General features: G+C 38.7%; 1 protein-coding gene across 2 annotated transcripts; it reads right to left on the bottom strand.

Moving 5' to 3' along the window:
• Positions 1 to 2,488: 2,488 nt before the first annotated feature.
• Positions 2,489 to 15,104, bottom strand: LOC100928456 (guanylate-binding protein 1). 2 transcript variants are annotated; one of them, XM_003767241.4, is made up of 11 exons: positions 14,940 to 15,104; positions 11,547 to 11,758; positions 9,664 to 9,791; positions 9,361 to 9,470; positions 8,832 to 9,028; positions 8,098 to 8,340; positions 7,129 to 7,409; positions 6,336 to 6,548; positions 6,029 to 6,131; positions 5,572 to 5,765; positions 2,489 to 2,880 (listed from the first exon to the last, which is right to left on the bottom strand). In XM_003767241.4, the coding sequence occupies exons 2-11, from the start codon at positions 11,734 to 11,736 to the stop codon at positions 2,761 to 2,763; spliced, it is 1,779 nt and encodes a 592-aa protein (XP_003767289.1). In that variant the 5' UTR covers positions 11,737 to 11,758; positions 14,940 to 15,104; the 3' UTR covers positions 2,489 to 2,760. The 2 variants fall into 2 exon arrangements, with proteins under 2 accessions (XP_003767289.1, XP_023357403.1); XM_023501635.2 differs by lacking the exon at positions 14,940 to 15,104 and adding an exon at positions 14,364 to 14,845 and having other exon boundaries at positions 2,519 to 2,880.
• Between the last annotated feature and the right edge of the window lie 2,272 nt (positions 15,105 to 17,376).

The following is a 17,376-nucleotide window of genomic DNA, read 5'->3' as shown; positions in this document are numbered from 1 at the left end:
CCTAAACAAACTGAATTGAAATTTGATTATTTTCCAGTTCATGCAAATCATTTCTCTTTGGTGAGTCAGGAAAAGGATTAAGATGCCAGTTTTTACTGACAGAGCCCTCAGAAGTCTGACTCTAGATAGCTAGTTTTTAAAGTAGTGGCAAACTTCTTTTCTGTTTTCCTTAAACTCTTCTGTTAACACTATCAATGCAAATAGATTACATTTTATATATCTCTTTAGTGGGCCTTAATTAGAGCTCCTTTAAAATTGCTTTTACTATTGTATCTCAGACATTTCCAAATTACTTTACACACACGTAGAAATCATTTATTTGTTGGTCACATTAAAAAATATATATATATAAAGCAATTATATCCAATAAATTAGTTAAACATTTATGCAGTATATTTTATGCTAAGCATTTTTGCAATCAATCATGTGGTCTTCACAACAATAATTAGTATTTCTCTTTACTAATCAGAAAACTGGGCAGAAATAAAATAATTTGCAATAAATTACATAGCTAATCTATACCCACAATTGAGACAGAGAATGGTAGCATTATCAAAGGCAGAACCTGCTGAAAGCTGGGGTGACTGGTGCCAGGATACTACTTTGATGGTAGTTTTAGGAGCCAGGACTCAGGGAATGCTGACTATTGGCTGTATGCCCACTCCCATAAAACTGGGTTGGAGAGGTGTTTGGGCAAGGTCGTGTGGGGTCCCCATGATTTTGCTTTCCCTATTTCTGCAGGTGAAATAGAATTTGAGTGGGGCTGGCAAACAGAAAGACTTGGGCTATATTAATAGATCTTGCTAGCAATCCCCACAACTGAGATACACTGAGGACCACTCCAGGGAGTGGAATGGAGAGGGTCCTTTAATACCTTCGGAATGCTTTCCTAAAGGAGCAGAAGGATGACTGCAGACAAGATAGGAGTCAAGGAAGGGTTAGCAAAAAGTTGCTATTTACCTAGTTTGTTTTTCCTTGTCTTTTCTTTCAGAATGGGATAAATTCCTGGAATTATCCCCAATGTTTCAGGAATTTTTCTTGCAATCTTAAAATGACTAATTGCCAAATTTCCTAATCATTGCTTTCAAAATTTTGAGAATCTGCTAAGATGGTTTAATTTTAATTAGCTAACTTATTTTGTGTAGCCCTGACCTTGGCCAGAGCTGAAGTCCACAGAAAAAAGTTAGACTTTTAAAGAAATTTTCCTAGCATTTTCACTACAGCATATAGGGGTTTTTTCTTGCTGGTTATATTTTAAATCTTTCTAGGTAGCAAAATCTAGCTCACAGAACAAACATGACACAGTCATTCTGCACAGACACAGACCAAATGACATGAAAATGTCCCATCTTTGCCAAAACTGTAAAATTTTGCCAAAAGCTATCCTATAGCATTTCTGTCTTCTCTGGCATTCCAGAGAGGGTGAAAGGATGGCAAAGGTCCCCTAGGAACTTTGCTGAAAATTGCCGGAATTTCCCAATCTGGGTGTCCCCAATCAAGGAAAACTTGATGAGTGTGGAGCTCATGACAACCCCGACAAACCTTCTCCTCATGGCTTCGGGTGTCCCATTATAGGATTGTGGGAGAAAAAAATGGGAGGCTTACCTTGACAAGGAGGGAATCAAGCCAGGGGAGGCCAGACTTCTCCTCATACCAGGTCATCAAATGTTAGGTTGGCAAAGGAGACCCCAAAAGTTTGGGCATCTCAAAAGAATTTGCAGGCTTGAACATAGGTCTAAGGCTAGAGGCAAGGTTTATTGTAATTGTAATGCCAATTGCAAGTGGGCTAGATTCCAAAAGAAATTAGCAGAGAAACAAGCAATGAGACATTTATCTAGCTTTCCATCATTGATATGCTAACTCTATGGCCCATTGGTAGAATGGAGGTGTGGTCTCTGAATTTGGTTCTCCCTGACAAGATTATCAGTCAGCAAGGAATTGAGGAGTAATTTGTTAATTATTGTCTCAGAGTTTGATCTATGGGAGTTTCCTGAGGCAGACTCCAAAGCCAGGGATCTAGAATCACTGACTTATTGCCAGAATAGAAGCTCTCCTAAAATCAGGAGACTACAAATCATATTACATCATTGGGGTTCAGTCAAATGACAAATTCATAAAGGCTGTTCTCTTTGGCAAAATTTATTTAGAAGAGATTACAGACAAAATGAAGAAATAAAATAGACACCTAGAGTGGTAAATATGAAATAGAGTTAGGCATTGGGGGAGGCATGAGGAGAAAGATACCGTGAGGTACAGTGGAGCACTGTGGCTGGCTAACCCATAAGGAATTCAGCAAAGTTGGCTATGGTCCATAGACAGATTTATAGAGGAAATTTAACCTTGGGAATTTGACATACCTTGGATTTCTGACTGGACATAGCAAGGTGGAGCTATCAAAGACCTGAATAGAGGTTGAACTGAACCTCATCAGTGCCTTTCTCTGCTTGCCTCAGGGTGTAATCTTATCACTATCTCAGGCTTTCTTTACCAACCCCACTTCCTTATTCAGAATCTCATTAGTTTCTATAGGAATCAAATACAAAGCAATAATCACAAATTTTCTTCCTGTTTTAAAATCATGACAGGTCTTTGGGGAAAATCATTAGGTTTTTCAAATTGGACAGAAAACTAAATTCTACCTGCAATATTGTAAAAGCCTTGTATTTCTGATAGCTGTCACAAATGTCCCACAAACTGTAGGGATCCTGAGTCCTCTGCAAGTTTTATTGAAGGTGAATAAGAGGGAGAAGGCTTAAGTTTTCAGCTTATGACACAGGGCGATGAACTCTTCTGATTCAGTTTGTTTTCCAGATTCCTGATTTGGCTTTGAAGCTGTCGAGTTTCACTTTGGAATCCTTCTTTTAGTAATAGTCTCTGTTCCTATAGAGAAAGAAATAGAATTTAAGGGCATGGAGACGAAGGAGACAACACAGAATTCAGTGAATATTATTGATATTATCCAAGTAAGCAGTCCTCCAGAGCCTCTAAATGACCTGTGTGTAATGTTTGCCCAAGACTTAGGACTGGAATGAAAGGAATGGAAAGGGGCCCAGACTGACAGTTCCTGGCACTAGTTGTCCTGGGGCACAGAGGATAGGTAGGGTAGGCTTTGAAGAGGCAATAGAAGGCAGTGGCCTGAGAAGCCAGGCCAGACATACCAACACTGAGCATTCACATAAGCATCTGCAATAGCTAATGGACCTGGGGCCTCTGGCAGGAGCTGTTGTTACAGAGCAGAATATAGGCTAGATGCCGGCCTCTCTCTGAAAGAAAGGCAAATTTAAATTCAGGGGCATCTGCCTCTCAAGGTGGTAAATAAAGTCTATAGAAGGACAAGGGGATAAAGGCAAAGTTTATCCAACAGATGAGAAATAAATCAAATAAAAACAATGCAATTAGTTCTATAATATCAAATACTGCCCATCACTTACATAGTACCTGGGGGTTTGCAAAGCACTTTGCTCATCACACCCCAGTGAAGGAAATGATGTAACCATTTTATATAGAAGGGAACTAAGACAAGGAGAGATTATGAGATTATTAGACTCATTTGGAGCTATGTAGCTCCAAATTATGTTCAGCACTCAGACTAAGATAAGAAAGGAAAAACAAAAAATCTGTACCAGAAGTGAGAAAAGACTTAGGGAGAGCAAAAAATGTACATTTTTATAAATAACAAACTGAAGAAAGGAAAGAGCTCCCAAGGAGGGGAATGAAGAACAAAGGAAGACACAAAGAAGCAACCAATAAGAATACAGAATCATGTAATATTAAAAACAACCAAGGAAGCAGGACAAGACCAGATGAAGAGAGTTGAACAAAATGATAAGGATAATGAACAAGACATTGGAGAACATTCCTAGATCTGAGGTTCAACTCTTTATAAAGATAATGGAAGATAGGTCAAGGATATCAAACATTAGATTAATTGGGATTCTACAGGGTATTGTGGTAAAAACCAAAATTCTATTCCATAATGAAGGTATATATAAGCGGAGATGATTACACAGAGTAGATCAGAGCTGACAACACCTAGAAGTGGAAAGTATTTATAGGATTTCAGCATGAGGAAATGAGAAATTCCAGCTCCAAGATAGACCATCATCAGATTTCATACTGATGAAAGAATAAAGTGTAAAAAAAAGGAAAGTGAAATTACTTAAGAAAAAATGATGGTACATATTTTCCCCAAACTATAAGTCAAGAAAAATAAAACAATTATGTTTAGTTTTATACATAGCATTTATACATACATATACATTTATATTTAGTTATTTTATACATGTGATCAAGTTCAGGGAATGTTTAACTTTCTGTTGTAATTATTTCCCATTCAAGAATAAATTATGTATACATGTATATAAACTACATGTATACATATAAATATACAATTTATATGTGTAGATATAATATGTAAATATAAAAATACATAAATATATATGTATATATATATATATATATATATATATACACATACTTTATTCTTATAGGGAAATAATTGCAGCAGAAAATTATATATACATTTATTTGTATAAATTGTATACACTATTCTTATAAGGTATGTAGTGTATATATACTATATATGCGCTCTATATTATATAATATAAAGTACATGCATGTGTATATTTTATTATTGAAGGGAAATAATCACAATAGAAAATTAAATATTCCTTGAACTTGATCATTTTATCTGGATACAGAAAATAGCATTCAAAACCCATAGAGACCTTAAAGAATTTCTTTTTCAAAAGCCTGCCAACTAGATAAAACTTGGCAGAATCTGGAATAGGAAGAGCAGATATAGTCTAGGAAGAGTTCCTGGTCTACAAACAAATCATTTCTCAACAAAAATATTAGCATACTTTAAGTATGCCATTACATATGCTGTGAAATAGACATTTGATCTTTTGTAAGAGAAAGAGAAATGATTTAAGATGAAATAAAAAGTATCATTTTTTTTAAATAAGGAGATTTTGTAAAAAGCTTATAGAAAAAATAGTAATGAAGTAATGAAAAGGGAAATAAGGAAAGGAATGAGCAAGTCTGAAATAAAAATTCTTATTTCTAATAAAAATGGAATGATAATAATATAGAAGGAAAGTCTGAAAAGAGTAGTTTATGAAATCAAAATTCACTTTGTTGCATTAGTTGATCTAGCGGTTAGAAAAGTTGAGGATCACCCCAAGGGCAAAGGAGAATCACATAGTGGACATGAGTAGGCACATTACAATTATTATTTCCTTGACAATAAGGATAAGTTATGCTATTAATCAGAGGAGTTTCATTTGAAAATATCATGTTGCAAGAGTAAGCAATTATCAGTAGACACATTATATACTTCATTAGTGTCTTTGTCAAGAAAGGTCAAAGAAGGTACCCAGCATGGTGGGTGGCTCCTCCTTGATGGAGAATTTATATGAGATCATGGTTGAGTCTATTCCAACCAGAGGGAATGTCTTAGATTATCTCTGAGGTCCCTTCAAGTTCTTTGAACCTTTTTTTTTTTTTTTTTAATACAGTATTTCAAAGATTAGAAACTACTTCATATGCTTGCACTCATGGATTACAAACCTGGAGTTTCAGAGCCAGGGCCTTCTCTTGCTCTGCTATCAACTGCTTCCTTTCTGCGTCCATCTTTTCAGTCATTTGCTTTATATGTTCCTGGTAGCTTTTTTCCTGTTGCTTCATCATCTCCTCGTTTTTCTTTTGCATTTCCTCCACATGCTTTGCAGCAGCCTCTGCAGCCTGAGATTTTATTCGCTCCACTGAGGATAATGACAAATTGGGAAAAATTAAAGAGAACTGATTCCCAGAGCAGCATTCTGCTTTGTTAATTTGTTAAATTGAAATATTTCAATTTAAATGACTTAACTTCTTGGTATTGATTACAACCATTTTCCAAGAGAGTGATCAACAAACAAATGAACATATTTGTCGACAATGTTTTGGTAACAAGAAAGAACTCATGTTAAAGTAATTTGTGGAAGGCTTGCCAGATGATCTAGGACCACTTTCATGAATTTCTTACCTTCAATATCCTTTTCCTTTGTCGAGAGTGACTGATCTGCCTGCAGTATTGCATCATTTACATCTTCCTTGGACTTCAGGTATTCCTGGAGAGTCACCTCAGCCTGGCAATGGGAAGACAGTAAATTAAGAAAAAAAGGAAATAAAGTTGTTGGGGCAAAGTCAAAGGTTGGCTGTTCACATGACACTGGCCTTGACAGTGGGCCATTTCATTTGGCATTACTACTGTTCATCTCAGTGCCTGAAAATGACTCCTAAAGTTTGCTTTCCACTCCTAGCCTGAATCAGTTGTTAATGGGAGGATTCACCTGTATCCCCTTCCTGGGCTGTTGATAATACATCTGTTTCAGCTCCTTGATCTCCTTCAGAAAGTGACCATAGCCTCCTGGTTTAGAAAAGGTACCTTTCTTCACTTCTTCCTCCAGAGGACTGAAAATATCCTTAATCAAAGCTCTGCACCGCTGTGCAGACTCATCCAGGTTCTGATCACAAAAGGCATCTCGCTTGGCATCTAGCTGGCTCTTTGAGCAATATAAAGGAAATGAGTGGAAAAGGTACAATTGAGAAAATTTATCAAGAACTTGTAAGAATTTTTAGAAATCCTTTAAAAAAATCTTGCCCCCCTCCCACCTAAGCATGTTCAGAGTCATTCCAAGCATGATCATACCCTGGTTCTACATTTGCTTTTGCAGGATTCTCTGGTAATGTCTATCCTAAGAGATCTTGAAGATTATGGGAAGAGGGCAAATCAGTCTGGACCATATGTAATTTCCTAAAGCCATTTTCCCCCATTATCTTTGTCTTAGACTATAAATGCCTGTCTTCAAAATCTTTTCATGTATAACCATCAATTTCTCAAAATTAATAAACATATAACACTATCATAGTCAATCAGCATCTTTTAGAAAACAATTGCCGTGTGACTCTTTTACTTAGTGAAGGTTGCAAATGAATTTTCAGAGTCACATGAATGACTGAAGACATAATCTTAGAGTCCAGTAAGTTGTTGTTCTAAGAAGGACCTCATTTTCCTTTCTAGGTCTGCTCTCTTTCATGGGGAAACCCCCATTTTTCCCCAATAAATAGGAGTAGCCAAGGTACCGCCAATTCCCTCTGGAATTTCTGGTCCACATCCTTGAAAGAATACTTCATGAAAATTTCAATGGCTTCTTTCTCACAGGTTGTATGTATACCCAACAACTCCTGAAGGGTTTCTGTGGGGAACTCGACTCTTTTTTTCATTGTCTCTTCATAGTATGTAAGAGCCTTTTTTACTGCAGCTGAGTTCTCTATTTGAGCCAGTGCCAGGATTGCATTTTCCATACAGGGCATATCTCCGCTGGTGATGGCCTTCACATAGGTCAGGACCAGGTTCTCTAGACCTTTGGAGAAAACAAACGGAAGATGTCAGAATGTATCATGGTAAATAATGGGTAGGTTCACTTGACTTTTCATTCTATTTTAATTATTGCACCATTGGGTATAGAATCTTGATTTCTAAATTCGCCTTTTCCAAGTCAAATACTTTATGATTTTGTGAAACTTTCAGGAAATTTCTTGATATGGGAGCAAGATGTATCCAATCTTGCTCCCATCTTGCAATGGATAGAATAGAAAAAGGTAAACAGGGTAGTTCTGACCATTTAAAAAATAACTCTATATGTCCTCTTTTGGGAATGGTCAGAATGTATCATGCTATTAGCTATAAGTTATTATATAAAAGCTATAAATTGTATATAAATTAATTATTGTATCATTCATAAAGAATTGGGCATAGAAGGTAGTACTGAAGGTTTTCAGATTAGCTTTTTAAAGTTATTTTTATCATGCTATAGGCAATTTATTTAACCTTTTAGAGATTTTCTGACATAGGAGTCAGAAATGTCCATAATGGTCAAAGTGGATGAGAGACAAGAACCTGGAAAAGTCTTTTATTATGTAATCTAGCAGATTATATCTTTGTCAGAGGCTCTCCCAGAGGGTTCTCTCTTACTTTTTCCTTTTTATATTCTCTTAAAAACAGCAGCAGAAAAATATTAGAAGGATGAAGAGGAGGGAGAAAGGACTCACGGGGTCCATTGACTGTGATGCCCCCCTGGAGAGTTTTCACATTGGAGTTACTGAAAATGTAGGAGCAGAAGCTTTCAACTTGTTCCACAAATTCAGGATCCAGTTCATTGTCATGAAGTTTCTCCAGCTGGGTAAGCTGCTTTCGGTGTGCGGGTCGGTCAAAGATAAAGCATTTCTTCTTGGGGAAGAACTGGCGGATACACTGACGAGGTAGGTTGAACATTTTAACTTCCTCAGGTTTACCTGAGGAATGGAAGGAGGAATCTTATAATATAGAATGAACCCTGGACTTTAGACATGCTATTTAAAATTATGTTTCCTTTCAGGGACCTATATTTGGGCTGAAATTAGCTTATCTTTGCTTAGGTCTTTGCATGTTGACTCCCCCATTAGAATGTGAGTTCTTTGAAAATAAGGATTGTATTCCCCCTTTCCTAGCACAACATTTGGCAAAATAAAGATGCTAAATAAAGGCTTGTTGTTGACAATGATGATAATGATAATAATGGTGAAAAAAGGAACAAATCTTTTTTTTCCAAAGATAGGGGAGGGGTTCAGTTTTTCACTGAAGTCAGTAGAGTACACTTCAGCCAAAATGGAATACTTTCCTTGTCTCCAAATAGGTAGGGAACCATACCTAGAGGAAGATAAAATAAATTCTAGAGAAGGTTCTCTTCCCCCCCCCCCCTGCTTTTTACTCCCCACATCACTGCCCAACCCTCAAACCCTGGAACCTTTCTTAGGCTTCAGTGCGATGTCCAAGTATTCATCAGATGTAATAGGTTTCCCATCAGCTTCCAACTCCAAAGTGAAATCACGCACGGTCCACACAAAGTCCGGAAAGAAGCTCACAAATTCTGAGGAGTTTTCTATCTCATCACAGGTGTGGTCAGATTTGCTCTTGATTCTGTGTGCCAGCTCAGTAACAAAACTGGGCAATTAATTAAGGAAATATTGCAGAAAATAAGCACCAGCTTTTATTCTACAATTCAATTCTCTGAAATCTTTTACTTCCCTTTGTCCATGAACCAACTGTTTACTTTTTTAAAAATCATGATGCACGAGCAATTTCTTTAGAATTTGTGACACACACACATGCATATGCACATATACATATATGCACAAACACATACACACTCTTATACCTGTCTTTAGAACATGAGGAACAGAACATGGGCATCAGAGAGAGATCTGGGGAGAATGAAAACTCTCTCCTCCTCCCTTCCCCAACTGAATTCTTCCCCCAAATCACAGGAAGGATACTGTAGCTGGTCCATGGCCTGCTGGTTGATAGTACCCATGCTGTTAAAGACAAAGGTGCTGCTCAGTAGCACAGCCAGGGAAAAAATCCATATGTCATTCTTATTGTCACCCTAGAAATCAGAATATGTTTCTTGGCATTATTACATGATACTTTTCAACCCCACAGCAGTTCCTAGATTAGCATATCTGTATACTAGGTGAAAATCCAGTTCCCTTGGGTTTTTGCAAGTCTAACATCTATAATAGTACTAATGTATTTCTCTTTCATTTTCAGTCATGAACAGTGCCATGCCCCGTTCTTACCTTCTCTACATCACCCAGCCCCTCAGTGTCCAGGAGAACGAGGGTGTGCTTTGGCTTCTTGGGATGAGGAATACACCACATCCAGATGCCTTTGGTGTGAGACTGTACTGTGGATCCAAGGGAGAAGCCTGCACAAGAATGTGGAGAGATAAACATGGAGTAACCTGTGGATTCCCATGTTTGATGAGTGCCTTGGGGATTGGTACAACTGTATAATGTTAATCATTCCCTGCAAGAAAATTGGCTACTTTCCCATAGTGAAGAAGAAAGGAGATTGCATATAACAGAATTAGTACTGTAGTTCTAGTTTTTAAATTATCACCAGAAAAATACAAAATAGACAAGTTGTCTGATCACTGAAAGTAGGGATGTTTTCTTGTGCTTTGGAGACCAGAAGAGATATCTAGGAAGTTTTCCCTTAATGATTTCCTGTTTATCCATCCATCTATCCATCCATCCATCCATCCATCCATCCATCCATTAGCAAGTCATTCTTTTCATTTATTTAGCTTAGTTTTACTGAACATTTACTTTGCGCAAGGTACTTTCCTACCTAGAAGTTATGAATAATATAGTGATGAACAGGACATGGTCTCAAGAACTTCTTCCTTCTTAAAAAATATAAGATATGCATAGAAAACTATGGTTTGTTTAAGAAATGAAATATGCCTTAGGCTAGCATAAAATGTAAAAGGAATTCAAAGGAAGAAAATTTCATTTCTTAGTTTAAGGTGCTGGGATCTCTTCAGAGAAGAACAGGGACATACATCTAAACTGGGCTTTGAAAATTAAATAGGATTTTAACCTGTGGAAATATGGCCAGGAGGAAAAAGAGAATAGTGTCAGTAAAGACACAGAAATAAATGTTGGAAAATAATCATTTGTCCAGTTTACCTAATTTTAGACCAGAGGAATAGTGTAAAATATGCGGAAAAGTAGATGAGTTACAGGATCCTAGACAGAGCCAAAGGGAGTTTTGAGATCATACAGTTTCATGCTTTCACTATGCAGGCGAAGTCAGAGAGACCAAGTGATATGCCCAGTTTAGCTAATTAGTAAATATGAAAATTAGGTCTGAGTCCAGATTCTTTGATTCCCTTTGCTTTTCCCTTCGTGTCACAGCCTCAGTAATAAAGTTTATTAGAATGCTCATATAAATCACTGTCAGTTATTCCATTTCCAAAGGGCATCTTATCTTGTTCTAAGGGGAAACTCAGTCAGCATGACATAGATCACAAGGTATGAGGCTCAAGTCAGGAAAATCTGGCTTCAAATCCTACCTCTAATACTTACAAAGTGAAGGAAACTTCTCCTTTGCCTTCCAGATTACCCTAAAGTCTAAGGCAGAGATCAGAATGAGGCTTTGTGTAGAGGGCAGGAACTCTGAAAAGGTATACTTAAATCTAGGACAGCAGGGTATTTATAGTTAAGTACCTACTCAATGTGAGATAATGGTTCTCTAAGCACATACTTAATTTAATGTAATGATGTAATCAATCTAGTTGGCATACGTTTAGGGTAATATAGTGATGTAGTGTTTTACAGTGTGAAGTAGTGATATAATCATACTGGAGTATTTAAAGGGAGTCTCAGACTCAGAAGGCTTTCTCCTGAGAAAAGACACAGATACAAGAGAAGACGCCAAGATTCCAGACTCCATCTTTGACCAGCCACATGGCAACTCACCTTGTTTCCTTCACTCCTCCACTAAAACCAAGGACTTGGGTTAATCCCAAGGTCCTCCAGAGAGCTAGTCTGGACATTACAGCCTTGTTTTCTAGGTCTGTCCCTCCTTGTTAAAGAGAAGACATCAAAATAGATAATGTACAGTTATGTGTTAAAGGAGTAACCATACCTACCATTACTTTATTGATTGCACGTACCTGATTTTTGCCTTGCCAGTTTATTCATCAGGTAGGATTTGCCAGTGCGATACAGACCCACAATAGCCACTATCACCATAGGCTCAGGTATTGAAGAAAGAATCTTCAGTGATTGCTGATTCACTATCAGTCTTCCTTTTATGTTCTCAATCAGACACACTGGGGCTGGCATTTGGACATCAGGAGCCATTTTTAAAAAAGTAGTATGTTATCTGCAAATGGAAAGTCTGGTCAAATAGGCACTGAGATACAAATTGTTATTTCTAAATCTTGAGCCAAGATACAACACCCACAGGACTGCTCTCCTGCTATTTGTGACTCTCTCCATCTATATAACAGGAGCCTCTTGTCTCCTTTGAGAACCAGAGACTTTTCTGATCTAATCAGCACAAATATATAGCTCCTGTCTCTTCAGATCCAATATGCAAGAGAAAATGGTGATGTGTACTTAATTACTCTCAATTTGTGTGAATCTGAATCACAGCATTATGCAATTGAAACCCAGAAGGAGCCTTACAACATATATAACCCAATCCACTCTCAGTACATATGAGGAAAATGAGTCCCAGTGAAATTCAATGATTTATTTAAAGTCATAAAAGTTGTTAGTAATATGGAAGCATATCTATTAAGGATTACTATTTTTTTAAATGAGGAAATAATATTAGGATAGTATCCTGTCCTAAATTCCTTAGTCTTACATGGATAGAAAACCTAATGTATATTTGATCAAATTCTAAGGAGATGAAGTCTTGTCCTGAAATCTTTTTGCTTCATTTTTACAGAAGGCCTGACCTGTTTCTCAAAGGAGGGACTTGAGTGGCTCAAGTATAAGTCCAGAGTGCCTGAAATTGATGACACTAATCAAACTCAGAGGAGGAATGTACTGATTAAACTCATGAACCGCAGTATCCTTTTTTGTTCACTTTTAACCAGAATGATCTATTTTAGGGAAATAGTTGTTGTTACTATTATTCTGTTTAAGACTATAGACTCAATGTAATGCTTTAAAATGCATAAAATAAAACACAGAATTACAAAGAAAAAATATATCACAATAGAGCATTCAAAATATTAAACAAAAAAAGTGTGGACCCCAGGTAAAGGACTTCTGCCCTAGCAGTTCTGAGAGTACAGCACCAAGAGGTTCCCTTATTATCTCTCATCACCATCCTCTCTAATAGTTAATGAAAATAACTAAGGAAACACAATAGGGCCCTCACAGGGAGTTAATGGGAAAATATTTACTTTGCATATTGATTTTGCCTTAGTTCTTTCCTTCCTTCATTTTTTCATTCAACAAGTGCGTGGCTGTTACACATGTAATAATGACTGAATTGCTCTGGGAGAAAAAGGATGTCTAAGAAAAAGGGCTGCCTTCTCATTATTAATATCAAAGCACAAAGATAGATATGTGAGCATTAAAGAATGAGCCTTTATTTAGCCCAGAGTCTAAATCAAGCATTCCCCACCTGGGGTCTATGGCCTCCCAAGAGTGCAGAAGAGCTTATGAACCTGGGTGGGAAAATTATTTCAATAACTATCTCATACAAAAATTGCCTTTTTTTGGGTAAAAATGTATATTTATGCATTTAAAAACATGATCTAAGGCTTTACCAGACTGTTACCGAGTCCAGGGTGCATAAAAGTGAATCCCTGTTCTCAATGGAAGGATCCCTTGCAGAGGATGAGACCTACCAGACAACCCCTACAGCACTGGAGAGCTGCTCCTACAATTCCTACAGCACAAAAGAGATTGAAGATAAACAGCCAAGAAGGAATAACCAAGTAGACTGGTAGACTAGAGTACCTTGGAAAGATGCTGTCCATGATATTGAGATGACTCAGAAATGAACACAAAAAGGAGAACAGTCTGTATTGCTTTAGGGTGGGGGACCTTTTTTCTCCCAAGGGCCATTTGGCTATTTATAATGTCATTTCCCCACCATATAAAATCACAACAAAATGACATTTATAGAACAGCTATTATGTGCCATGCACTGTGCTAAGAATTTGATAAATCTCATTTAGTTTTTTATAATATCCCTGAAAGAGAAGTAAGGAAGACCTGAGTTCAAATACAGCTCAGATACTTAGCCTGGGCAAGTTGTTTCATCTGTTTGCCTTAGCTGCCCCCTCTGTAGAAATGGGAAGAATTAATAGCACCTACCTCTTAAGAATTTTTGTGAAGTGTTTTATGAACCCTAAAGTGCCATACTCAAGCTAGTTATTTTACAGACATGCTAATTATTATTTCCCACATAAAGTGAACAATTTTCTCACTGCAGTAATCTAAAGCAGCTTTATCCTGAGCATCCTGGAGAGAACTGCACTGGGTTTTGGCCATATTTTGTCGCAACGTCTTCTCTACTCTGCCCCCTTCCCCCCAATCTGCTGAAGCCTTTTCACTGTTTAAAGATCTTGTGTTTTCGCTGCTTAGCACAGTGCCTGGCATCCAGTAGCACTTAATAGGTAAATTTATTGATTGAGAGAACAGGAGTTCTTAGCCTTTTTGTATCATGGACCCCTTCACATAATAATGTTTTCTAGTGTGCAAAATAAAATTGGATTTCAAAGGAAACCAATTCTATTGAAATGAAAATGTAATTTTTCCCCCATCCAAGATCACAGTACTCCTAAAAGATCTCAGGTTAAGAATCTCTCTTAAGATCCCTAAGATCCAAGCCTATAAAGATTTTATTAGGTGAGCAAGAAAATCAGAAGGAAGGAAACATCTCCTAAATCACAAAGGTTGTAAAAAGTCAGGGGAGATGAGGGAAGATTATAAAAAGTCCACGAAATAGAGGAATCAAATACCTGCAGCGGGCATTTGATACTATCTACCGCCTCCTTCAGGATGTCCACTCGGCTGACCTCTAACGTTCTCGATTAGATAATTCAGTTTTAATTTGGTGCTGGTCGTTTTCCGGGAAACTCTGATTTATTAATCAACCAACAAGCTATTAATTAAGTGCCAACTACCGGGCTAAGAGGGAGGGATACAGACAGAAGCGTCAACGGTCCCCGTCCTTAAAGAGCTTGCACTTTAGCCGGGATTTACAATAGAGAGGATGAAACCGAAAAGGCGATTTAGGACATAGGCAGTGGCCGCTGGGAGAAGAGTACCGGCATCCCGTAGCCCGTGACCCTCCAGCATTAGGGAATCCTCTGCTAGCTGGACGAGAGCGAGGACGCTCTAGCTGCGGAGTCGAGCAGCTCAAAGAAGCTGAGGGGACCGACCGACCAGCGGCGGAGCCCCGTGCGCCACGGAACCCGGGGGCTCCGGCGAGCCCGGTGCGCCCAGGCGGAGCCCCGTGCGCCACGGAACACTGGCGAGCGCCACTAGAATTGCAAGAGAGCATCCCGGACAAATCCTTATCAGTTCCCACTTACCGAAGCAGAGTAATTTCGGTTTTCTCGGCTCTTGTTTTCCTCTTCTCCTTCTAGACCGTGGGTTTTTATCCCGATGTCGTCTCTGCTTCGGAGCTTTGGGAATTTCTGAGATTTCACAATACGGAAAGCTACGCCCCAGAAGAAGCAGAAAAAGAAGTGAAACTGAAAGAAAACTAGCTTTTTTCGCTAAAACCCGATTTCTGGGAAGTAAAGAGAGTGATAAACGGGGGGAGGAGGGGGAGCGGTGAAGGAGGAGGGCAGGCTTTTGGGGTCGGACTTTCTCCGGCTTGCGAAGTTGAAGGCTAGTCTAAAATAAATTCACACGTAGCTTTGAAGGTATTGTACGTTTCAAGATTTGTGTTCTGGGGGAATTTCCAACAAAAGGCAACACAAAGGATTGAAGGAACCATTTGGATCCGTTGTTTTGCTCGTTTCTGGGACCCTAGTGGCTACTGAGTTGCCATATTTTAAATCGCACAGGGGTTTTTATTTTATTTATTTTTTGACGGGGATTGTTTTCTGGTACTTTTAATCAGGGTAAATAGGCCGTGACAATATTGGAGTTCAGAGCGGAGGAGAGGGGCAGGGTCACGTCGAAGAGAGGAAAAAGCCTAGCCCGCGTGATAGATGGAGGAAGGAGAAGAGATGCCTGGAGGAAGGTTGCCTACCTTGGTTGAGAGGGAGGATCTAGAGAATGACTAGTTTGAGGTGTGACTGGAGGAGAGGGATTTAGATTCAGGGCTCAGTCTAAATACGGAAGATGTATGATTCGATGTGGGGGAGCAGAGCAACGGGATTTGAGGACTTGAGCCTTGTTACAGTGGGCCAAGGAAGGGGCAGAATGGACTACTGGGAAATGTGTCCTAGGGTGGATGGTATAAAAGGAAAAGTGTAAGGCTCTCCAAAAAGAAAAGCTAAAAGGGGCAGGAGAATCAGTCTGATCAAAATTTAAAAGGATCTCAGGAGGTACTGAGGCAGATGAGTGGCTCAGTGGATAAAACCCTGGGCCTGGAGCCAAAACATGGGTTCAGATCTAAGCTCAGATGCTTACTGGCTGTGTGATCCTGGACAAGTCACATAACCCTGTTTGCCTTAATCTACTGGAGAAAGAAATGGATACTCTGGTATCTTTGCCAAGAAAAAGCTTTGCAGCAAGGTCTTCAGTGTCATGAAGTGTAGGATGTGATTGAACAACAACTCAAGGCTTACTAGTCAGTCTCTAATATGATAAAGCTCCCCCCCCCCCCCTTCTCCAGCATACTTGCAAATCTAGCCTTTGGGGAGAATTTACCAGCTCTGCTGGAAGTAACTAACTCCACTCTGGAGCCTTCTAAGGATTAGCATGGTTTTTCTTACCTTGATCCAGAATTTTGGCAACTTCCACACATTTTGTACTTGCAATCCCACTATCTTCAATCAAGTAGAAAAAATAGATTCCCAAAGATGGGGAAATCAGCCAGAAAACAATTTAGTCATGTCTCTCCAGTACCAGATTTGAGCTTACTTCCCAGAGAAAGAGGTAGGAGGTGGGGCTGGCAAGCAGATGCAGATGGCAGGTGAAGGAGTTTCTGGTTTCCTGGTGCAGGGACCCCAATGGTTCAGGTCCTGAGGTATTTGCAAAAGAAGCAGAAACAACTCTAAAGAGAACACAGCCAAGAAGGGCTGCTGGGCCAGATCAAGGGCATGAGATCTGTTTTGGAGGCTGCTTCCAGGGACCTCTCCCTGGACAAGGTGCATAAAGGAAGATGGAAGTCTGTGGCATTACAGGATCAGAGATGCAGAGCTGGAAGGGTTCTTAGAGGCCATCGAGTCATTGAAGAAAAAATTTACAGGTACTATTTCAGGGTTATATTAAGAGTAAGAGTCTTAGACCCACACCTTTCTGGTTCCATGTCTAGGGTTCCCCACTACCTTAAACTGTCATCGGGGGAAAATATCAAAAGTTTTTTTTGGGGGGAAAAAATTTCAGGCTGATATCAAGAAATGATTAAGACAGCATTAACAATCCCTGACACCTCTATCCCTCATCTAGTAGCTATCTAAAGTCTTTGAGGTTCACTGAGACACAGGTTGAGAGGATTTTAATAGGGAAGTGACAAGTTTTCACAAACAGTATTCCCCAGTGGAATACAGTTTTTTTCATTTCACAACTAAATTGAAAGATGTAGAAAACATGAAATCTTAGGCTTATTGTTGTCACTTTTATAGAAAGAGATTCAAAACAGAGTCCAGGTTTAGGTGAGATGTTTTGATCATGGTGAAGCCAACAATATGCTGATTGCATTAGGTTTTGAGGCTTTGCAGAGCCTCCTAGACAAGGTTTGTAATCTTTGACCTGTGGGCCCCACCCCCCTGCCAAAAAAAAAAAAAAAAAAAAAAAAAAAAAAAAAAGACCAACTAACCGAAGAGTGTCTATTGTCCAGATTTCAACAAACAT

This window comes from Sarcophilus harrisii, chromosome 4 (assembly GCF_902635505.1).
Source record: "Sarcophilus harrisii chromosome 4, mSarHar1.11, whole genome shotgun sequence".
NCBI lineage: Eukaryota > Metazoa > Chordata > Mammalia > Dasyuromorphia > Dasyuridae > Sarcophilus > Sarcophilus harrisii.
The sequence above is the reverse complement of the archived record's forward strand: the minus strand, read 5'-3'. Positions and strand labels throughout refer to the sequence as shown.

Excerpts from the sequence above, each read along its gene's own strand:
- LOC100928456 (XM_003767241.4), bottom strand. The coding sequence starts at position 11,736 with ATGGCTCCTGATGTCCAAATGCCAGCCCCAGTGTGTCTGATTGAGAAC. Across the intron at positions 9,792-11,546 it reads ACTGGCAAGGCAAAAATCAG|GCTTCTCCCTTGGATCCACA; the intron begins GTACGTGCAATC and ends ATTCTTGTGCAG. Across the intron at positions 6,132-6,335 it reads AGCCCAGGAAGGGGATACAG|GCTGAGGTGACTCTCCAGGA; the intron begins GTGAATCCTCCC and ends TCCCATTGCCAG.